Raw genomic sequence first — 25066 nt, forward strand, 5'->3', positions numbered from 1 at the left:
TTTCGAGCCGTTCTATGATGTCCTTGGGGTATATTCCTAAAAGTGGGATAGCTGGGTCAAAAGGCAGTTCGATTTTCAGTTTTTTGAGGAATCTCCATACTGTTTTCCACAGAGGCTGCACCAGTCTGCATTCCCACCAGCAGTGCAGGAGGGTTCCCTTTTCTCCCCATCCTCGCCAGCACTTATTCTGTGTTGTTTTGTTGATGAGCGCCATTCTGACTGGTGTGAGGTGATATCTCATTGTGGTTTTAATTTGCATTTCTCTAATGATTAGTGATGTTGAGCATTTTTTCATATGCCTGTTGGCCATCTGTATGTCCTCTTTGGAGAAGTGTCTATTCATCTCTTTTGCCCATTTTTGGATTGGATTGTTTGTCTTCCTGGTGTTGAGATTTACGAGTTCTTTATAAATTTTGGTTATTAACCCCTTATCAGACGTATTGTCAAATATGTTCTCCCATTGTGTAGTTTGTCTTTTTATTCTGTTCTTATTGTCTTTAGCTGTGCCGAAGCTTTTTAGTTTGATATAGTCCCATTTGTTTATCCTGTCTTTTATTTCACTTCCCCATGGAGATAAATCATCAAATATATTGCTCCAAGAGATGTCGGAGAGCTTACTGCCTATGTTTTCTTCTAAGATGCTTATGGTTTCACGACTTATATTTAAGTCTTTTATCCATTTTGAGTTTATTTTTGTGAGTGGTGTAAGCTGGTGATCTAGTTTCATTTTTTTGCAGGTTGCTGTCCAATTTTCCCAACACCATTTGTTAAAGAGGCTGTCTTTACTCCATTGTATTTCCTTACCTCCTTTGTCAAATATCAGTTGTCCATAGAACTGTGGGTTTATTTCTGGGTTCTCTGTTCTGTTCCATTGATCTATATGCCTGTTCTTATGCCAGTACCAGGCTGTTTTGAGTACAATGGCCTTGTAGTATAACTTGATATCCATAAGTGTGATACCTCCCACTTTATTTTTCTTTTTTAAGATTGCTGAGGCTATTTGTGTTCTCTTTTGGTTCCATATAAATTTTTGGAATATGTGTTCTATATCTTTGAAGTATGTCATTGGTATTTTAATTGGTATTGCATTGAATTTATAGATTGCTTTGGGTAATATAGACATTTTAATGATGTTTATTCTTCCTAACCATGAGCACGGTACATGCTTCCACTTGTTTGTATCTTCCTTGATTTCTTTTATCAATGCTTTGTAATTTTCCGAGTATAAGTCTAGTCTCCTTGGTTAAGTTTATTCCTAGGTACTTTATTTTTTTGGTTGTAATTGTGAAGGGGATTGTTTCCTTAATTTCTCTTTCTGACTGTTCGTTGTTGGTGTATAAAAATGCCCCTGATTTCTGAGTATTGATTTTATATCCTGCCACTTTGCTGAATTCATATATCAGGTCCAGTAGCTTTTTGACTGAGACTTTAGGGTTTTCTATATACAATATCATATCATCTGCAAATAATGATAGTTTTACTTCTTCTTTTCCCACTTGAATTCCTTTTATTTCTTCTTCTTGTCTGATAGCTGTGGCTAGGACTTCCAGGACCATGTTAAATAAGAGTGGTGAAAGGGGGCACCCCTGCCTTGTTCCTGATCTTAAGGGGATTGCTTTTAATTTAAGCCCATTGAGTATGATGTTGGCTGTGGGTTTGTCATAGATGGCTTTTATCATGTTGAGGTATGTTCCCTGTATTCCCACTTTGCTGAGAGTTTTGATCATGAATGGGTGCTGGATTTTATCAAATGCTTTTTCTGCATCTATTGAAATTATCATATGGTTTATCTCCTTCTTTTTGTTAATGTGATGAATCACATTGATTGATTTACGAATATTGTACCATCCTTGCCTCCCCAGAATAAATCCCACTTGATCATGGTGTATTATTTTTTCCATATATTGTTGGATCTGGTTTGCTAATATTTTGTTGAAGATTTTAGCATCTATATTCATCAGAGATATTGGCCTATAATTTTCTTTCTTTGTGTTGTCTTTGCCTGGTTTTGGAATCAGAATTATGCTCGTCTCATAAAAAGAGCTTGGAAGTCTTCCTTCCTCTTGAATTTTTTGAAGTAGTTTGAGAAGGATAGGAGTTAGTTCTTCTTTGAATATTTGGTAGAATTCTGTTGTGAAGCCATTGGGCCCTGGACTTTTCTTCGTTGGGAGTTTTTTGATAACTGTTTCGATCTCCTTTGTTGTAATCGGTCTGTTTAGGTTTTCTGATTCTTCCAGATAGATTTTTGGAAGATTGTATGTTTCAAGGAATTTGTCCATTTCATCTACGTTGTCTAGTTTTTTGGCATACAGTTCTTCATAGTATTTTCTTACAATATTTTGTATTTCTGTTATGTCAGTTGTTATTTCTCCTCTCTCATTTCTAATTTTATTTATTTGAGTCCTCTCTCTCTTTTTCTTGGGGAGTCTAGTTAAAGGTTCATCAATCTTGTTTACCTTTTCAAAGAACCAGCTCCTAGTTTCATTGATCTTCTGTATTGTTTCTTTAGCCTCTATGTCATTTATTTCTGCTCTGATCTTTATTATTTCCTTCCTTCTACTACATTTGGGCTTTACTTGCTGTTCTTTTTCTAATTCTTTTTTTTTTTTTTTTTTTTCATTTTTCTGAAGCTGGAAACAGGGAGAGACAACTAATTCTTTTAGATGCAGGGTTAAGTTGTTTATTTGAGCTTTTTCTAGCTTCTGAAAGTGTGCCTGTAGTGCTATGAACTTCCCTCTCAGCACTGCTTTCGCTGTGTCCTATAAATTTTGAGTTGTTGTATGCTCATTGTCATTCGTTTCTAGATATTTGTTTATTTCTTCTTTGATCTCATTCTTAATCCATTCGTTATTTAACAACCTGCTATTTAGTTTCCATGTGTTTGAGAATTTTTGAGCTTTTCTGTTGTGATTCATTTCTAGTTTCATGCCGTTGTGATCGGAGAAAGTGCTTGATACGATTTCAGTCTTCTTAAATTTGTGGAGAGCACTTTTGTGCCCTAACATGTGGTCTATCCTAGAGAATGTACCATGAGCACTTGAAAAGAATGTATATTCTGCTGCTTTAGGGTGAAAGGTTCTGAAGATATCTATTAAATCGAGTTGATCTAGTGTTTCCAATAAGTCTGCTGTTTGTTTGTTAATTTTCTTTCTTGAGGATCTATCTAGTGATGTTAGTGGGGTATTGAAATCGCCTACTATTATAGTATTGCTTTTGATCTTGCCCTTTAAATCCATCAAAGTCTGCTTTATATATTTAGGTGCTCCTATATTAGGTGCATAGGTATTTATAATAGTTATATCTTCTTGTTGGATTACTCCCTTAATCATTATGTAGTGGCCTTCTTTATCTCTTACTATATCCTTTGTTTTAAAGTCCAATTTGTCTGATACAAGTATTGCTACCCCAGCTTTTTTTTCATTTCCGTTTGCATGAAATGTTTTTTTCCATCCTTTTACCTTCAATCTATGTGTGTCTTTTGTTCTAAGGTGTGTCTCTTGTAGACAACATATGTATGGGTCCTGTTTTCTTATCCATGCAGCTACCCTATGTCTTTTGATTGGATCATTTAATCCATTTACATTTAAGGTTATTTTTGATATGTAGTTGTTTATTGCCATTTTCTTCTTTAAAAGTGTATTCCTTTTTTTTTTTTTTTTTTTTTTTTTTGCTGTATTCTTTTCCCACTTTGATCTGTTTACACCAGGCCCCTTAATATTTCCTGCAGCATTGGTTTGGTTGTAATTAATTCCTTGAGTTGTTTTTTGTCTGGGAAGCTTTTTATTTCTCCTTCGATTTTAAACGATAGCCTTGCTGGATAAAGTAGTCTTGGTTGTAGGTTCTTGTTCTGCATTACTTTGAATATTTCTTGCCATTCCCTTCTGGCCTCAAGTGTTTCTGTTGAGAAGTCAGATGTCATCCTTATGGGGGCTCCTTTGTAGATGATAACTTTTTTTTCTCTTGCAGCTTTTAATATTTTCTTTTTATCGCTTAGCTTTGGTATTTTAATTATGATGTGTCTTGGTGTAGGTTTCTTTGGGTTTCTCTTTAATGGAGTCCTCTGTGCTTCTTGGATTTGTGAGAGTTTCTCTTGCATTAATTTAGGGAAGTTTTCAGCTATGATATGATTGAACAAAGTCTCTATCCCTTGTTCTTTTTCTTCTTCTTCAGGAACCCCTATGATGCGGATGTTATTTCTCTTCATGTTGTCACAGAGCTCTCTAAGAGTTTCCTCTGACTTTTTGAGTCTTTTTTCTCTTTTCTTCTCTGCTTTCATGCCTTCATTCCAGTTGTCCTCTAACTCGCTGATTCGATCCTCTGCTCTATCCTGTTTTTAATTCCTTCCATTGTGTTCTTTATTTCTGATATTGTATTTGTCATCTCCAACTGATTCTTTTTTATACTTGCTATTTCTTTATTTAGGTTTTCAAACTGCCCCTCCATTGTTGTTCTAAGATCCCTAAGCATCCTTACAATCATTATTTTGAACTCCGCATCTGGAAGTTTGATTATTTCCATATCACTCAGTTCATCTCTCAAAGGTGTCTCTTGTGGTTTCATTTGGATTGCACTCCTTTGTCTTCTCATCCTCTTTTTTTTGTTGTTTTATTTGTAGAGTTGGTTGAGTCTAGGCTTGGTGTTGTCTGCCTCCAGTTTTCAGTTGTGTTATTTCTAGGTCTTCTTGGGTTGGTATCAGCTGTTATCTGTAATCCACTTTTGGATTTGGGCTACTTTGAAGTCTTGATTTGTTTGTTTTCTTAACAGGTGATAGTCTTGTTTACTGATCTCAGCAGGGGGCTTCCTTGAAACTGTATCCAGGAATGCGATGGGTGTAACCTGAGACTCTGAAGGCCTCTTTAGCCAGCTAGACTCACTGGGGGCAGGGTGTTTTCTCAGCTTCAGTAGGAGGAGGTGTATCTCAGATCTCCATGGAGACCTGAGTTACTGCCCCTCCTCCCCACTTCTTGTTTTCAGCTGTGTCTTGTTGCGCTGATTGGAGCTGGAGAGATGTCCGGAGATCTCTGATCCGGAAGCACTTCAGCTCTGTTTTGTGAAAGGTTCAGTCCTCCCCCAGCTATGGCCACCTCCAGCACGAATGAGTCAGCCCTTTTAGCTTTTCTCCTGCATTCCTTATCCCCTCACAGTCTGTCCCTCTCCCTGTCCTCTCCACCTGGGAGATAAGCTGGTCCTTTCAATGCACCTCGCTCCCTGGTCGCCAGGCAAGTGGCTGTGAGCAGTAGTTTCTGCTCCCCTCCCTCCGAGATCCTCTCTGGGCTCTCAGCCCCCCCCCCTCCGTTCCAGCAAGCAGAGGAGGTTCAGGGGCTCCCTACCAGGACTCCTGTGATTTCCTCTTTGCTCCTTGGTTTTTGAGAGCCGTTCTTGCAGTTCAGAGTTGGTTTTTCATGCTGATTTTTCCTAAATTGATTTGTATTCCAGTTTGGTGGCGAGAGCTGGGCGTCTGTGCATCCGCCTACTCCGCTGCCATCTTTTTCTCCAAGTGTTTTCTTAATAACACTTAGTCAAACCACTTCTTCCCAACTTCCCTACTGTTGTCATTGGTTTACAAATCAATCTGACTGGAAACTAAATCAGTTTCTTATAATTCCTATCCTGCCATTACATAATCATTGTCTGTCTTCTCCCTTTTTCTTTTCTAGTCCTATGCCTTAAGCCTGAATTTTTGTAAATACAGAGGGTTTGGCTAAGTACGGAAACCAAATTTATAGTGGTGCCTTGGGAGAATATGGATGATTAATGAATAAAAGTTGTATATTAAAGCAATTAGCCTCTAGGTCTGTGTAAGTGACTGATTTCCATTACTTATATAGAATGGGAAAGTAGTCTGATATTCACCGTCTTTCATATGGGATGGATGCTGCCAAAAGGTTGTGGGTGTGGGCAGATCTCCTGTTGGGGGGAGCATAGTTGACTGGTATCTTCCTGCTTCTTACCCCCTGAATTCACCACTGTTTATGCCAAGGCTATATGTACTTTCCTACAGGCTGTTTCTGGACAATGATAAGCATGGTGGAGGTACCAAGACAGGCCCCTAACTGTGGCATGTAAGAAAAGGTGTTAAGTAATGGACCTAATTTCAAGTTCCATGCCAGCCATTTCTAGCTATGTGATTTGGGGGGGGGGGGAGGCAAGCCCCTTGGGTGACACTGCAGTTTTGGCTCAAAGACCCCCTGTTGGTCTGGTTAAACCTTTCTGGGTCCGGGACTTCCTATCCAATCTTCCTTCTCTCCTCCCACAGTCAGACCTGCAGTCACAGCCTGAAGCACGTCACGCCTTCTGCTCCCTTCTCTATGAACCTTTTGCATGTCTAATCTCATCTTAGCATCTGTTTCTCTGCAGACCAAAACCAACACAGGAGTCAAGGGATGTGAAAGTAGCATGAAAAAAATGGTTGAAATAGTAAAAGCCAGTTTTAAGTCATTTAGATGCTGGTATCCAGATACCAGAGATTGAGTAATTCCTGGTGATGATGAGGTTCATGTCTGATACCAGTCAATTCAGGGTGAAACACGAAGATATTTTGCCAAAGGGCCTTTTATTTTTGCTGGGAGCTGAGGATAAAAGATGCTTATCTGGTCTCTGAACCCTCTAGTACCCGATGAACTTAGCAGAATGTTCAAATGGAATATTGGGAAGATGGCCTGGTATCTCTGAAAAAAAAAAAATTTCACTAGAAGAGTGAAATAGTGACCCATGCAATTAGCTCTAATTAAGCTCATGGTGACTAAAGATGGCTAGGAGAATGAAGAGCTTGAATTATTACAACAGGAGACTCAGTGGTATTTCAGTGTGTTTGTTTTTGGAATATTGATAACATTGCACTAAGAAAATACTGTAGATGGTTTTCTCTAGAATTTATAAGAATGCAGTCTGTAAATTCAGAATGTGATTGGTACAAAACAGGCATGCTCTATATTAGTAGGATAAAAAGAATGTTCTATGCTATACAGTATTACCATTTCTTCTCTCATCAATAAATTGTAGAATGGCATTTAACAGGTTACTTATCTGAGCCTTGGTTTTGCATGTGTAAAATGAAAAGGGTTTAACTATGTGGCTTTGATATTCTATAATTATTTGACAATATATTATCAAAAGTGCAACTCCCATAGGGAGGAAAATTCCTTCTTTGCCCACCACATAAGAAAATTTTTCTGGAGAATGAAGTCAAAAGAAAAAGAAGAGCTAACACAAGGAAGTTGGGGTACATCATTCTGATAACATTTGAGCCCCTGGCTCCTGAAGCCATATACATGTTGAAAGCTAAGCAAATGCCTGAAGCCAGTCAATTTTCTTTTTTATTTTTAATTTATTTTATTTTATTTTAGAGGAGACAGAGAGAGAGAGAGAGAAGGGGGGAGGAGCAGGAAGCATCGGCTCCCATATGTGCCTTGACCTGGCAAGCCCAGGGTTTTGAACCGGCAACCTCAGTGTTTCCAGATTGACGCTTTATCCACTGCGCCACTACAGGTCAGGCTTTTTTATTAAAACTAGTTTTGGATGGAATTCTACTATTTAATTTAAGTGAGAGGAGAGGGTATTGTGAGACAGACTCCCATATGCACCCCGATGGGGATCCACCTGGCAGCCCTCATCTGGGGTCCATGCTCTGCCCATCTGGGGCTGATGCTTGCAACTGAGCTATTTTTAGTGCCTGAGGTGGAGGCTCTACAGAGCCATCCTTAGTGCCTGGAGCCTACCTGCTTGAATCAATTGAGCTATAGTTACAGGAGGGGAAGAGAGAGTGACAGAAAGAGATAGGGAGGGAGAGGAGAGAAGCAGATGGTCACTTTTGTGTGTCTTGACCAGATTTGAACCCAAGACTTCCACACCCTGGTTTGACACTTTACCACTGAGCCAACTGTCCAGGGCCTCTATCACTTTCAACCAAGAATCCTAATATAAATACTATCTTAATGGCAGTCATCAATAGAAACTATTCCTACATTACCATAGAAACTATTCTGAATTTATTAAAAATTACACATTCACTCCTGAAGCAATGACAGTGGTTAGTGACCTCCAAGCCACCAGCCTGGACCATTGGGTTAATAAAAAAAGGAAGTGTTTTTTTTCCAGACCCTGTCAGTATATTATTTGCAACATTCTTAAGACTTGAAATAGCAATTTTAGTTACCTGATGAGACATATAATAGACTTTTAAAATAATGCAGTAATTCTTGATTAAATTTCATTTGGTTTATTACTGAAAATGCTGGGTATTCTGTATTAAACATTTACAGCTACTACTTAATTTAGCTCTTGCTAATAAAATAGTGTGTTAAACTTTCAATTAGGGTTTATGGGAAATTCAGCACAACATTCTATGTTCTTATTTTTTTCTTTTTAATCTGCTCATTAAAAGCACAGATATAAAAGTAATGAAAAATGATCACTGTCATCCCATTAAATTTATATAATTTTCTAAAAAAAAAAAAGTAATGGAACAAAAAGGCCGAGAAAGCATAGATTTCTATGTATTTTTAAAATTCAACTTAGATTCTTGGTGAAAGCTACCTTTATTAAAACCAATTAGTAGGGATTTTCACTGGAAACATCAAATCTTCACCAAAACTTGGAGAAAGATGGTGAGTTTCAGGATCCTACCCAGGATTTCCATAATACTTACGATACAGAAACCTCTATTCCATATAGCATGAACTCCCATAACATCCTCCAGGCAATTCTCTTTAAAATAAATTTTTTCTATGGTTTTCATACAAAAGAAACCTCCCTAAAATTTGTTGAGTGCAGGATAGGACAGAAAGCCTAGAAATTCTGGGGTTCTGTGAATCTGTTTTTATAATAAATCTAAACAGTAATGTGGTCCCTTCTAGGCAACTTTAAGTCAGTCATTTTTATAGTTTCTGAGTAGTCTTTATATAGGAAATCTGGGACTTGATGCTTGTGATTTATCATTTAAGAATTCTGCTTCCTAGAATTCTTTTTTTTTTTTTTTTTTTTTTTTTTTTTCAGAGACAGAGGGACAGACAGGGACAGACAGACAGGGACGGAGAGATGAGAAGCAGAAATCGTTAGTTTTTCGTTGAGCATTGCGACACCTTAGTTGTTCATTGATTGCTTTCTCATATGTGCCTTGACCGCGGGCCTTCAGCAGACCAAGTATCCCCTTGCTTGGGGTCTCAAACCTGGGTCCTGGCATCCCAATCCGACGCTCTATCCAACGCCTCGTCAGGATCCCAGAATTCTTAAATGCCCATTTTACAAGAGTTAAGAAATCACAACAGCCTGACCAGACAGTGGCACAGTGGATAGAGCGTCGGACTGGGAAGCGGGCGACCCAGGTTTGAGGCCCCAAAATCGCCAGCTTGAGCGCGGGCTCATCTGGTTTGAGCAAAGCTCATCAGCTTGAACCCAAGGTCGCTGGCTTGAGCAAGGGGCCACTTGGCCTGCTGTAGCCCCCGGTGAAGGCACATATGAGAAAGCAGTCAATGAAGAACTAAGGTGCTGCAATGAAGAATTGATGCTTCTCATCTCTCTCCTTTCCTGTCTGTCTGTCCCTCTCTGTCTCTGTCACACACACACACACACACACACACACACACACACACACAAATTACAACAAATTAAAAAAATTTTAAAGTTCATACTACCATAAATATCACAAAATCCAGAAAAATAACATTTATTATTAACTGTAATATATAATGTAAATGTAAAGGGCTCTGTGATACTTTGTTTCCCTTACATTTTTTTTTTGCTGTATATTCTGATCACTTCTTCATATGACAACAATTTTATTAGTTTCTACAGAGAAAAAAAATCACAACAAATTTGAAAAATTAAATAAATACCATAAACACAGACCAAATCTAGAGTGTTTTAAATAAGTGTCTTTCATAGAAATGTACAGTCAGGTGATCAATCTGAGGTGTAGGACTCTTTTTATCCCATCATTTTCTGGAATATTGCTTTTATTTCCATGTGGGAGATAGCACACCACCAACCAGTGGAAAATGGGGGGGGGGATATATACATACAGTCTAGAAGAAAGACTGAAGGGAATTACACGAACATTTGGGGCAGCTGGCTTTCCGGGTCAGGGTCAGGGGGAACAAGGCATACATTTGGGGAAATGAATCATGTCTGGCTCGGTGGAACTACATCCCAGAATAGGAAAGACTAGTTCATCCCATCTCTTAGTATGGAGTCCAGCATAATGTCTTTCCTGAGAACTCTTATATTCTTTAGTAATTAGGAATATTCTATTATAGAATTAGCCCCTGGTTCTCTGGAACTCTTCAGGATACTTTGTTTAGTTCAGTAAACAATCTTTGAGTTCCTTCTGTGCATCATGCTGCACTGGTATGAGATGATTTTACTGGTAGAGCTGGTAGAATACTGTATGCAGGCATTACACTATACTTACAGACTTAAAAGTTTAAAATTAAGCTTAGAATAATGTTTCCTTACATCTGTGTGGGGCTTTGAAGATTTTTCAAAATACTTGCATGGGATATTTTTCCTATTACTCTGAAAGGTATCATTATCATCATTAAGTTAATAAACGGGTTTGGAAAAGTTACCGAAGGTCATATGGCAGAACTGGGCCCCTGAACAATATCTTTGAAACCTCATCAACTGCTCTTTTCATTATACTACAGCCACTTCTAGACTACAGGAAGTGTCAGAAGTCTGCCTCTCTTGGTTGTGGGAATCAGGATAGTGCCAGAGTATCCCCTCACAGAGTATTTAACTTAATTGCAAAGGCAAAATGTATCTTTATAAGGAAGAGTTCTAGCAGCCATCACTTTAACCAATTAACCAAATTTAGTTTTATTAATAGTGGGACATTAGGCACATTCAAGGTCAATGTGATGAAACATGAAGTGAACAATATAATTTGCAATGTGTTTCTGCTAAAAATACACTTGGATCAAATCAAGCCTCCGAACTCTGATGTCTGGAGCTAGCCTTTATTTTATAGGAAATACAGGGAATAGAGGAACAAGTTAAATGATACTGAGAAAAAAACAGCCAGACAAACAGAATGTAGACTCGTAGTTTGGACTCTTAAACATCATCCAACCAGGCAGTCGTGCAGTGGGTAGAGTGTTGGCCTGCGATGCTGAGGACCCAGGTTTGAAACCCTGTGGTTGCTGGCTTGAGACCAAGGTTGCTGGACCAAGGGCTCCGCTGGAGCTCCCCCACCCATCAGGGCACGTATGAGAAAGCAATCAATGAACAACTAAGGTGCCTAATCGAAGAACTGATGCTTCTCATTTCTTTCCCTTTTTTTTTCTTTCTTTTTTATTTTGTATTTTTCTGAAGTTGGAAATGGGGAGGCAGTCAGACAGACTCCCGCATGCGCCCAACCAGGATCCACCTGGCACGCCCACCAGAGGGCGATGCTCTGCCCATCTGGGGGGTCGCTCTGTTGCAACCAGAGCCATTCTAGTGCCTGAGGCAGAGGCCACATAACCATCCTCAGCGCCGGGGCCAACTTTGCTCCAATGGAGCCTTGGCTGCGGGAGGGGAAGGGAGAGACAGAGAGGAAGGAGAGGGGGAGGGGTGGAGAAGCAGATGGGCGCTTCTCCTGTGTGCCCTGGCCGGAATTGAACCGGGGACTCCTGCATGCCAGGCCGACGTTCTACTACTGAGCCAACCGGCCAGGGCCTTCTTTCCCTTTCTGTCTGTCCCTCTGTCTCTCTTAAAACAACAAAAAAGAGTCAATGTCAAAAAGAAAAAAAGGTCATTGTCATGAAAAAGAAAATGGACCTTTGATTAGATCCTATTTTTTTCTTTAAAAAAAGTTACAAAAGCCAATGTTAAAGTGAATATGGTTTTCGCTTGCCATTCTAGATTAACTTTTTCTTGTGAATGATTTTGTAGTTTTATAGGACACTGTTCTTATTCTGAGGGAATACATGCTATAGTATTTAATTATTAAATATTATATTGTAAAGTAACAGTTATGAAACTTTATGATGTCTTCAACTTACTTTTAAATGATTCCACAATACAATTTACTTTTAAGTGATTCAACAACAATGCACATATATGCCTACAAACGGAGCAAGAATGAGCAGAGGTGAAAAAATATCCAAAATTGTCTGATGTACGTGGAGGGAACAAAGGTGTTTATCGCGTTGCTTTCTCAACTTCCCGTTTGTATTATAATTGTACAATATTGGAGGGAAAAAAAAATGCCGCCTTTGCTCGTGCATTCGCTTAGGACTCCGGCAGCTCAGCGAGCCGGGAGGGCGCGCCTGAGTCCCGCTCAGCCCGCGCCGCAGGGTTCGCCTCCGGACCCCGTCTGAGCATGCTCAGAGGCCTTTCCCGCCCCGCCCCTCGGCGTACGTGTGCGCTCAGGACGTAGGCGCGCGGCTCCCGGCGGCCCGCGAGAAGCTAGCTGCGGGTCGCGGCTGCCTTCTGAGGTTCGGAGCTGCGGCAGGATGGAGCCGCTGAAGGTGGAAAAGTTCAGCACCACCGACAGGGGAAACGGGCTGCGCGCTGTGGCGCCTCTGCGGCCGGGAGAGCTGCTCTTCCGTTCTGATCCCTTGGCATACACGGTATGCAAGGGGAGTCGTGGAGTCGTCTGCGACCGCTGTCTCCTCGGGTACGTACGGAGCGTCCTAGTCCCATCAGTGCGGTCCGGAACACAGCCCGCCCCGGGACCGTGCCCGGCCGGGGCTGCAGCGGGGCCCGGCGATGCTGCCGAGGTGCGCAGCCCTGCACTCTTCCTCTCATGCGGTTCCTGGAGGCGCGTCGCGGCTGACGGACTCCGCCGGGCCACCCCGGGCTGCCGTGCGGGATGTGTGTAAGGGGTTGTCCGTCCCAGGCTCTGTCCCTGCAGCTCTGCAGAGCCGAGATGGACTCACTGACATCCACCACCCCCAGGACTGCGGTAGGAATTGGGGAGAGCTGGTGGAGCAGACTTAAGGGGAAGCATTGGGCCGGGGGGTAATCTCGCTGGGGAACAAGAAGTCTGTCCTGTGGGACAGGCTTCATTAATGTGGCTGTGGAAATCGCAGTTGGCGGGGGAGGAGGTCAGTGGGAGTAGGGTGGTATAAATCAGGCTCACAGCTGATGCTCCGGCAGGAGAGCACCACCAGGCTTGCAGGAGGTGGAAGAATCTTAGTTTTAGGGAGACACTTTCTATGGTTCCTGTTCTTTTTTGCCTGAAGATGATTGGGATATTCTGGAGAGTCCTTAAACTGGAAACACAACTACAGTGTATCAAGTACTGAAATAGACATGCAATATACTGTGCCGTGGGAGCCTGAGTTAGTAAGGCTCCGTGGTGTGCTTTGCGTTTAAACGCTGTGCAGGCAAATCTAACCTAGATGTGAGAATTCGTGTTTTATAAGCCTGGAAGTACTGGGCCAATGCAAAGTGTTATGCGCAAGCAATTTATTGAAATATGTGTTCAAGCAACAAATGTTATTGAGAAAAGCTCCGATGATTTTTTTTCCATCACTGCTCTTCCAGACCCATTTAGCCTGGTATTTGGGTGAATGAAAGTAAGTGCAAAGCTTGACCATTAATCTTACTGTGTCCTTATTGGATTCATAATTGAGGAATTTATTTAATTTTGTACTCTAAAGTTACCAAATAATATTTTTATCTGTTGTTTCCTGAAGTAACTGTTAACAGCAACAACAAAAAATTTGAGAGAAAGCTTTGAAATTTTTGTAAACTTTGTGGTTGAAGACCATTCATTCTTTTCAGGACTTGACTTTTGGCTGAAGGTTCTGACAATCGAAAGTCATAGATCTTTGATTCTCATTCAGGCAAATTAGAGCAAGTTGGGCTCTTTATCTTGTTAAATCCTTTGGGGGTGTATCTACAGTTTGAATGTAATCCAAAGTAGAGACTTACTGTTTCTTAAATCCTATGACAATAATTGTGGAATATGTGGGTCATCTTGTAGATAAAAATCAGGCTACTAAGTTACTTAGTAGTTGGAATAGAAGAGTTTTGGAATGAATACTTGATGACAAATTATTCAATGAATTATCAGAGCTGGACTTGAATCATATGACTGGTGGAATCATCCGTTTTCCAAAATCGACTACACAAATCAAGCTGTTTGTAGGTGGGATGCATTTAAAAAATTATTGATTGACTTTTAGAGAGAGAGAGAGAGACAGACACATTGATCTGTTGTTCCATTGATTCATTGGTTGATTTTTATATGTGCCCTGACTGGGATCGAACCTACAACCTTGGCATATGGGGACGATAGTGAACTACCCAGCCAGGGCAGGATGCTTCTCGATTTACCACATTATTTTATTACTTCTATTACTCATCTTTTTTTAATTTGCAAGAACTGTTATGATTTAAGAAAAAAAAAGAAAAAAAAAAGGAATTTCATAGACGAATACTGAAGAATTCTTACCATTGCTTTAAAGTCCGGAGGAAACACGACTCTGGAAATGGGCAGGAACCAAGGAAAGTTCCACAGTCAGAATTGTGCTTTAGAAGTAGGTGAGGTTGGGACTTGGGGAGTATGTCATTTCTGATGCTGTCTGTTAGCACTGGGTTCTGCAGCATGTATCACCAACACCCATGTCATTAGACCCCAGCAGCTGCTTCTCGCTGCCACTGCCTCTGCTGCTGCTTGTGAAACTAGTTATTGTTGGAAAGTTGCTTACTCAACCGTATTTCTTTGTGATACTAGCTTCTGACTCAGCATCCTCAGTGGGTGTCTTGGATTGGTTGAGTTTAGATCACTGCCTGCATCGGAACTGCAAGGGAAGTTGAGAAGGTATTTGGCCTTGTAAGAAAGGAAACAGGCTCTACTTCCCACAGATATTACATGGTAGGAAAATCATCAAACATAAATATAGGAGAAGGGATATATATTAATACCAAGCACCCAAACAAAACAAACTAAAACAGATCCTGGTCGGTTGGCTCAGAGGATAGAGTGCCGGCCTGGCATGTGGATGTCTGGGGTTCCATTCCAGTCAGGTCACACATGAGAAGCGACCATCTGCTTCCCCCTCTCCCCCTTCTCTCCCTCTTCCCCTCCCGCAGCCAGTGGCTCAATTGGTTCAAGTGTCTGTCTCAGGCACTGAAGATAGCTCAGTTGATTTGAGCATCAGCTCCAGACAGGGTTGCCAGATGGATCTGGGTTGGGGCACATGCAGGAATCTGTCTCTCTATCTCCTCTCCTCTCAAAAAGAAAAAAAGAAAAAGAAAAAAGAAGGAAAAGAAAAACAAACATGGGAAATTTATACTGACACTTCTTTATTTAGTGCTTTACACACAAAATTTATTTGTACTTCTTTGGTTTTGGTTTGCTTTTGCACTTTTTTTTTGTATTGCTAAGCTATAATTCAACTGTGCTGTGGCAGTAGGTGTTCCATTGAACCCTTCCTCTACAGCAGTTGTGTTTCTGAAATGCTTTGTTGAGAATCACTGCAGCCTGAAAATAGTGTTAGAGAAACCAAGCTTTAATGCGTTGTTTTATACAGTTTTCTATTACTGAAAATCTGTCATTATGAGTGTTGGGAAAAGAGCTGTGTTAGGCTTGCTCCCTTGCACTTTGCATGATTAGTGTGTGAGCATGTGGCAGAGACACGTGTGTATAGCCTATATAAGGCTAAGGGTACCTTCCCTCAGGGAGATTTTCTCAGGTTGCTAGCTCACCACTGTCGTTTCCCTGATCCCTGGCCTGACACCCTGAGAAGTGGTTTCTCCCTGCCTATTTGCTTGCACACCAGGGCGAGAATCTAATAAACAGGTATGGCCAACGCTTTCTGGCTCTGCAGTTCCACTACTGTCTGCCCAAATCCAATGTGAACCTGCCTGGCCTCTGCCACCGGCATCACAGTGGGATCCACTTTCTGTGTTCCTTATCACCTTGTAAGTAAAATTTGTTTCTTTATATATCATCAGTTTTGAAGTTGTTGAGAACAGAGATATATGTTGTAATTTTTGTAGCCTCAATGCCTAGCACATAGTATGCAATTAGTTTGTAGTATGAACGTGTAGCAGGATTTCCCTCTAGCTAGTCTTGCCCTTCTGCTGTTTTCCATTTGAATTAAGAAATGGAACGACAATATTTGTAAAAGTTAACAGCAGTTCCATGGTGGGGGTAAGGGGGGAACCAAATATATAATATAAAAGAACAGGTGTTTATTATAATTACTTCATTGCTTTCCAAACGATTTATTGCCATCAGATTCTACCTCATTTCCTTTGGCCTTGGGTTGTTTTGATCATGCCGTAGTTCTTGCATATTTATTTTTATTAAAGAGAAATTCAAACTTGCTTCATGGCTTTTCTTGCCTTTTTTTTTTTCTTTTTCTGTTAATAAGGATTGGCTTCTTGTTTTTCATGTGAGTGGAAAAGAAAATGAAATATAAAATTAGGGAAAGATTAAGTGACAAATCATTACTAGAAATAACTTAATCCATTTTTAGTTCAAAGGAACTCAAAAGATTGACAGAGGGGTTATTTGTGCTATCTGGTTATTTTGGTAAATATAGCACATAAAATTCCATTGTAATTATTTTGGTTGTAGGTCTCCTCTCTACCCAAGGTAGTGACCTAAGTCTGGTATTCTTATATCCCTGCCTGAGGTCTAGAACACAGGAGACCCTAAGTGTTCAAGTTGTAAAGGGATAATGTTTTGGGGACTTTTAAGACGCTGTAAATTTGTTTTTTGTTTTCTAAACTTCCAAATTGCCTGCAGTTTCCATATCAAGAACTTCTTCTGGTGAACTCTAATAGTTTCTTCTGTAGGATAAAGAGGATATTTTTTTCCATCATTAAGCCTGAACGTGAGGCTTAGTGCCTCCCCGGAGGAAAGAGGATGAATTGGAAGTGTTAAGTCCATCTTTCTTAACCCTGGTGAATTGTAGGAAGGAAGGAGACAGAGGTAGGGGAACAGACTATGAGAAATGTATGTTCTGGCCTGCTCTGTCTGGCCAAAGTTCTGAGGTTGAGGTGAGCATGTGAAATGAGCTGAGCAGACAGTCAAAAGAAGAGGACTTTAGCGCTGCTCCTTATTTAGAATCTTGAGAGGAGATGGCTATGTAGGTTAGTGCTGTGCCAACATTGAATGCTATAGCACAGCAGTGGTAGAAGGAAGAGGATAGATCAGGGGTCGGGAACCTATGGCTCGAAAGCCAGATGTGGCTCTTTTTTTTTTTTTTTAATTTATTTATTATAGAGAGGGGAGAGAGAGTGAGAAAGAGAGAGAGAGAGAGAGAGAAGGGGGGAGGAGCAGGAAGCATCAACTTCCATATGTGCCTTGACCAGGCAAGCCCAGGGTTTTGAACCGGCAACCTCAGCATTTCCAGGTTGATGCTTTATCCACTGCGCCACCACAGGTCAGGCCAGATGTGGCTCTTTTGATGGCTGCATCTGGCTCACAGACAAATCTTTAATAAAAAAAAATAACGTTAAAAATATAAAACATTCTCGTGTATTACAATCCATTCATTTCCTACTGCTCATGTTCATGGTTGCAGGTGGCTAGAGCCAATCACAGCTGTCCTCCAGGACAAACCAAATTTTTATTGGATAATGATTAATGTACACGGGTCATTGTATGGTCTTACAGAATTTCATTTAAAAATATGTGGCGTTCATGGCTCTCTCAGCCAAAAGGGTACCTGACCCCTGGGATAGATAGATGAGTCTCTGGTAGTGGGGGATTCCAAAATGCTTTTACACCATTGTGAGGGATGTGGAGGAGCTTAACTATCTGGTGGAATAGCAGGCATCATGACAAAGGACTGTGTGACTCTAGACTAAAGGTCAGGAACATAAGTACCAGAGATTGGAGCCAGCATGAAGATGGGATGATACCAGTCCAGCCATGGCACCTACTTACCTCCTTGTAGCAGAGACCAGTGGATTCACAGAGACACCCAAGATCCAAGGTTGTCTTCCCACCATGAGGATGTCCCATAAACTCTATTTGGAAAACTTTACCTGAAAGCAACTATTTAAACCATCTCTAGTTAAGAGTTAAACTTAAATGTTTGAATGTTAACTGAAAGAGACTGAGATATTCTGTGCCTTACCTTGTGTACTACTTCACTTAGTTCTTGTAATGCTAAAAAAGCATCTATTGTGCTTCATAAGCATCAGTATGGACCAGAGAGCATGCTCCACTTGCTGTAGGAGTCTAAATTGGTACTGCTCCTTGGGAGGGCAGTGTTAGTACCTATCAAACATGAGCACTGTTTTCCTGATTCTCCTTTTGGGATTCTGATGGAAATACAAGTAACAGTGTTTGCGCAGGGATAGTTAACACAGCCTTTTGGTAATTTAAAAAAAGAGGAGAATTTTAATGTCCATTAAAAGATGACTGGTTAAATTATGGTGCGGCCACATTATAGGATACCATCTAGCTGTTAAAACTATAATGGGCCCTGACCTGAAGATGGCAGCAGAGTAGGCAGACGCACAGAATCCCAGGTCTCACCACCAAACTGGAATACAAATCAATTGAGAAACAATCAACGTGAAAAACCAACTCTGGACTACAAGAACAGCTCTCAAAAACCAAGGAGCAAAGAAGGAGCCTCAACAAACCTGGTAGGGAGTGCCTGAATCTCCCCAGCTTACAGGAAGGGAGAGGGGGAGTAAGGCTGAGAGCCCAGAGGGGCTCTCACTCCAGGGTAAAGAGCAGAAAATACTGCTCACAGCCACTTGCCTGGTGACCAGGGGGCAAGGTGTGTTGAAAAAATGGGCTTATCTTCCAAGTGGAAAGGGGAGAGAGAGGGACAGATGGTGAGGGGCAGAGGAATGCAGAGGACGACCTTAAAAGCTGACTCATCCAGTGCTGGAGGCGGCCATAGCTGGGAGAGGGACTGACCCTTCCACAAAACAAAAGACTAAATTGTTTCTGGATCACAGATCTCCAGACATCTCTCCAGTTCCAATCAGCACAACAAGACACAACTGAAAACAAGAAGTGGGGAGGAGGGGCAGTAACTCAGGTCTCCATGGATATCTGAGATACCCCTCCCCCTACTGAAGCTGAGAAAACACTCTGCCCCCCAGAGAAATTAATTGGCTGAAGAGGCCTTCAGAGTCTCAGGTTATACCCACCTCATTCCTGGATACAGTTTCAAGGAAGCCCCCTGCTGAGATCAGTAAACAAGAATATCACCTGTTAAGAAAACAAACAAATCAAGACTTCAAAGCGACTCAAATCAAAAGTGGATTACAAATAATAGCTGATGCCAACCCAAGAAGACCTAGAAATAACACAACTGAAAACTGGAGGCAGACAACACCAAGACTAGACTCAACCGGCTCTACAAACAAAACACCCAAACACAGACATAATGAGAAGACAAAAAAGTGCAATCCAAATGAAACCACAAGAGAAACATCCAGAAAATGAACTGAGTGATATGGAAATAACCAAACTTCTGGATGCGGAGTTCAAAATAATGATTGTAAGGATGCTTAGAGATCTTAGAACACCAATGGATAGTCATTACGAACACCTAAATAAAGAAATAGCAAGTATAAAAAAGGATATTGAAATATTAAAAAAGACTCAGTCGGAGATGACAAATACCATATCAGAAATGAAGACCACAATGGAAGGAATTAAAAACAGGATGGATAGAGCTGAAGATCAAATCAGTGTGTTGGAGGACAACTTGAATGAAGTCATGAAAGCAGAGAAGAAAAAAGAAAAGAGACTCAGAAAGTCTGAGGAAACTCTTAGAGAGCTCTGTGACAACATGAAGAGAAATAACATCCGCATCATAGGGGTTCCTGAAGAAGAAGAAAAAGAACAAGGGATAGAGACTTTGTTCAATCATATCATAGCTGAAAACTTCCCTAAATTAATGCAGGAGAAACTCTCACAAGTTCAAGAAGTACAGAGAACTCCATTAAAGAGAAACCCAAAGAAACCTACACCAAGACACATCATAATTAAAATACCAAAGTTAAGAGATAAAGAGAAAATATTAAAAGCTGCAAGAGAGAAAAAAAGCTATCACCTACAAGGGAGCCCCCATAAGGATGATATCTGACTTCTCAACAGAAACACTTGAGGCCAGAAGGGAATGGCAAGAAATATTCAAAGTAATGCAGAACAAGAACCTACAACCAAGACTACTTTATCCAGCAAGGCTATCACTTAAAATTGAAGGAGAAATAAAAAGTTACCTAGACAAAAAACCCCTCAAGGAATTCATTACAACCAAACCAATGCTGCAGGAAATGTTAAGGGGCCTGTTGTAAACAGATCAAAGTGGGAAAAGAATATAGCAAGAAAGGAATACAGCTTTAAAGAATAAAATGGCAATAAACAACTACATATCAATAATAACTTTAAATGTAAATGAATTAAATGATCCAATCAAAAGACATAGAGTAGCTGCATGGATAAGAAAACAGAACCTGTACATATGCTGTCTACAAGAGACATACCTTAAAACAAAAGATGCACATAGATTGAAGGTAAAAGGATGGAAAAAACCATTAAATGCAAATGGAAATGAAAAAAAAGCTGGGGTAGCAATACTTATATCAGACAAAATGGACTTTAAAACAAAGGATATAGTAAGAGATAAAGAAGGCCACTACATAATGATAAAGGGAGTCATCCAACAGGAAGATATAACTACTATAAATATCTATGCACCTAATATAGGATCACCTAAATATATAAAGCAGATTTTGATGGATATAAAGGGCGAGATCAACAGCAATACTGTAAAAGTAGGGGATTTCAATACCCCACTAACATCACTGCACAGATCCTCAAGAAAGAAAATTAACAAAGAAACAGCAGACTTAAAGGACACACTAGATCAACTCGATTTAATAGATATCTTCAGAACCTTTCACCCTAAAGCAGCAGAATATACATTCTTTTCAAGTGCTCATGGTACATTCTCTAGGATAGACCACATGTTAGGGCACAAAAGTGGCCTCAACAAATTTAAGAAAATTGAAATCATATCAAGCACTTTCTCTGATCACAATGGCATGAAACTAGAAATGAACCACAACAGAAAAGCTCAAAAATTCTCAAACACATGGAAACTAAATAGCAGGTTATTAAATAACAAATGGATTAAGAATGAGATCAAAGAAGAAATAAAAAAATTCCTAGAAACGAATGTCAACAAACATACAACAACTCAAAATCTATGGGACACAGCAAAAGCAGTACTGAGAGGAAAGTTCATAGCACTACAGGCACACTTTAATACACTAGAAAAAGCTCAAATAAACAACTTAATCATGCATCTAGAAGAACTAGAAAAAGAACAGCAAGTAAAGCCCAAATGTAGTAGAAGGAAGGAAATAATAAAGATCAGAGCAGAAATAAATGACATAGAGGCTAAAGAAACAATACAGAGGATCAATGAAACTAGGAACTGGTTCTCTGAAAAGGTAAACAAGATTGAGGAACTTTTAACTAGACTCACCAAGAAAAAAAGAGAGAGGACTCAAATAAAATTAGGAATGAGAGTGGAGAAATAACAACTGACACAACAGAAATACAAAATATTGTAAGAAAATACTATGAAGAACTGTATTCCAAAAAAACTACACAACTTAGATGAAATGGACAAATTCCTTGCAACATATAATCTTCCAAAAATCAATCTGGAAGAATCAGAAAACCTAAACAGACTATTACACCAAATGAGATAGAAACAGTTACCAAAAACTCCCAACAAAGAAAAGTCTGGGGCCTGATGGCTTCACAAGTCAATTCTACTGAATATTCAAAGAAGAACTAACTCCTATCCTCAAGCTATTTCAAAAAATTCAAGAGAAAGGAAGACTTCCAAGCTCCTTTTATGAGGTGAGCATAATTCTGATTCCAAAACCAGGCAAAGACAACACAAAGAAAGAAAATTATAGGCCAATATCCCTGATGAATATAGATGCTAAAATCCGCATCAAAATATTAGCAAACCAGATTTAACAATATATGGAAAAAATCATACACTATGATCAAGTGGGATTTATTCTGGGGAGGCAAGGCTGGTACAATATTCGCAAATCAATCAATATGAATCATCACAAAAGGAAGGAGAAAAACCACATAATAATTACAATAGATGTAGAAAAAGCATTTGATAAAATCCAGCACCCATTCATGATCTAAACTCTCAGCAAAGTGGGAATACAGAGAACATACCTCAACATGATAAAGGCCATCTATGACAAACCCACAGCCAACAATCATACTCAATGGGCTTAAATTAAAAGCAATCCTCTTAAGGTCAGGAACAAAGCAGGGGTGTCCCCTTTCACCACTCTTATTCAACACAGTCCTGGAAGTCCTTGCCACAGCAATCAGAGAAGAAGAAGAAATAAAAGGCATTCATGTTGGAAAAGAAGAGGTAAAGCTATCATTATTTGCAGATGATATGATATTGTATATAGAAAACCCTAAAGTCTCAGTCAAAAAACTACTGGACTTTATAAATGAATTCAGCAAAGTGGCAGGATATAAAATTAATACTGAGAAATCAGAGGCATTGTTATACGCCAACAATGAGCAGTCAGAAAGAGAAATTAAGGAAACAATCCCCTTCACTATTACAACCAAAAAAATAAAGTATCTAGGAGTAAATTTAACCAAGGAGACTAAAGACTTGTACTCGGAAAATTACAAAGCATTGATAAAAGAAATCAAGGAAGATACAAACAAGTGGAAGCATATACCGTGCTCATGGTTAGGAAGAATAAACATCATTAAAATGTCTATATTACCCAAAGCAATCTATAAATTCAATGCAATACCAGTTAAAATACCAATGACATACTTCAAAGATATAGATCATGTATTCCAAAAATTTATATGGAACCAAAAGTGAACACGAATAGCCTCAGCAATTTTAAAAAAGAAGAATAAAGTGGGAGGTATCACACTTCCTGATATCAAAGGCTACTGTACTATTATATTATACTACAAGGCTACTGTACTCAAAACAGCCTGGTACTGGCTTAAGAACAGGCATATAGATCAATGGAACAGAACAGAGAACCCAAAAATAAACCAACACTTTATGGACAATTGATATTTGACAAAGGAGGTAACTGCATACAATGAAGTAAAGACAGTCTTTTTAACAAATGGTGTTGGGAAAATTGGACAGCTACCTTCAAAAAAATGAAACTAGACCACCAACTTACACCATTCACAAAAATAAACTCAAAATGGATAAAAGATTTAAATGTAAGGCGTGAAACCATAAGCATCTTAGAAGAAAACATAGGCAGTAATCTCTCCGATATCTCTCGGAGCAATATATTTGCTGATTTACCTCCACGGGCAAGTGAAATAAAGGACAGAATGAACAAATGGGACTATATCAAACTAAAAAGCTTTTGCACAGCTAAAGACAATAAGAACAGAATAAAAAGACAAACTACACAATGGGAGAACATATTTGACAATACATCTGATAAGGGGTTAATAATCAAACTTTATAAAGAACTTATAAATCTCAACCCCAGGAACACAAACAATCCAATCAAAAAATGGGAAAAAGAAATGAATAGACACTTCTCCAAAGAGGACATACAGATGGCCATTAGGCATATGAAAAAATGCTCAACATCATTAATCATTAGAGAAATGCAAATTAAAACCACAATGAGATATCACCTCACACCAGTCAGAATGGCGCTCATCAACAATACAACACAGAATAAGTGCTGGCGAGGATGTGGAGAAAAGGGAACCCTCCTGCACTGCTGGTGGGAATGCAGACTGGTGTAGCTTCTGTGGAAAACAGTATGGAGATTCCTCCAAAAATTGAAAGTCGAACTGCCTTTTGACACAGCTATCCCACTTTTAGGAATGTACCCCAAGAATAGGATAGACCTGCTCCGAAAGGAGAAATGCACCCCCATGTTTATGGCAGCATTGTTCACAATAGCGAAGATCTGGAAACAGCCCAAGTATCTGTCAGAGGACGAGTGGATTAAAAAGCTTTGGTACATATATACTGTGGAATACTACTCATCCATAAGAAATGATGACATCGGATCTTTTACAACAACATGGATGAACTTGATAACATGATACGGAGTGAAATAAGTAAATGAGAAAAAACTAAGAACTATATGAATCCATACATAGATGGGACATAAAAATGAGACTCAGAGACATGGGGAAGAGTGTGATGGTAACCGGGGGTCGGGGTGTGGGTGTGGGGGGGGGATGGGGCAAAGAAGGAGAGGGGGTGGGGGAAGGGGAGGGGCACAAAGCAAATCAGATAGAATGTGACGGGAGACAATTTGACTTTGGGTGAGGGGTATGCAGCATAATCAAATGTCAAAATAATCTGGAGATGTTTTCTGTCAACATATGTACCCTGATTTATCAATGTCACTGCATTAAATTTAATAATAAAAAAAAGAAAAAAAACCATAATGGATCTCTCTGTACAGATGTAAATGGAAGTTCATAAATATTGTTGGGTGAATAAAGTTGTAGAACAATGTATTTTAAATGAGTACATAGAAAAGATCTGGAGGAATGTCCCAGAATTCTAATATGATTATTTCTGGAGAATGGGATTTCTGGGAGGGGGTGGGGAGATATTCCTTTGTACTTGATATTTTTGTGTTTCCCTCCTAAATAAGCTTGTATCATTTTTGTAATTGCAGATTTAAAAAAAATTTTAGAAAGTCTTTTTAAAATTTTGTTTCATTTGAAATTGTATAATGGGATGTGTGCTGCTTGGGATGAAGATAGCCTTTGAAATGCTTGGCAGGTATGCCTTTTTTTTAACCTGACATGTGATTAGATCAAGAGTGAACCTCTTGCTAGAATGTGAGCCAGTTCACTGGCTGTCCATTGGTTATAGGATTTGAACACAGAGAGGTAGATCTCCTGTAGATAGACCTCACAATTTTTCTGCTCTGCCTTTGCTTAAGTTGGGTTATTCAACGTTTCCTTGGTATTTCTGAGATATCACAATATTCTTTAGTAAACTTTAGTCATTTTCCTCAGGGTGCATATAAGAGGACTACATTTCCCAGCCTCCTTGCAGTATGATTGGGGCCCTGTGCCCTTGTTTTGGCCAGTTGGTGTGTGGGCTACAGGTTATACAAGCCA

General features: G+C 39.7%; 1 protein-coding gene across 3 annotated transcripts in view; it reads left to right on the forward strand.

Annotated features, from left to right (window-relative positions):
• The first annotated feature begins 12366 nt into the window (after nucleotides 1–12366).
• SMYD3 (SET and MYND domain containing 3) overlaps nucleotides 12367–25066 on the forward strand; it is a 740343-nt gene continuing 727643 nt past the window's right edge. For 2 of the 3 annotated variants that reach the window (XM_066381715.1, XM_066381725.1), the window contains exon 1: nucleotides 12367–12598. In XM_066381715.1, the coding sequence (XP_066237812.1) occupies nucleotides 12435–12598 (164 nt within the window). In that variant the 5' untranslated portion in view covers nucleotides 12367–12434. The remainder of the gene's footprint in view (nucleotides 12599–25066) is intronic. The other variant, XM_066381734.1, reaches the window with a different exon arrangement.

This window comes from Saccopteryx leptura, chromosome 1 (genome assembly GCF_036850995.1).
Source record: "Saccopteryx leptura isolate mSacLep1 chromosome 1, mSacLep1_pri_phased_curated, whole genome shotgun sequence".
In the NCBI taxonomy this organism is placed as follows: Eukaryota; Metazoa; Chordata; class Mammalia; order Chiroptera; family Emballonuridae; genus Saccopteryx; species Saccopteryx leptura.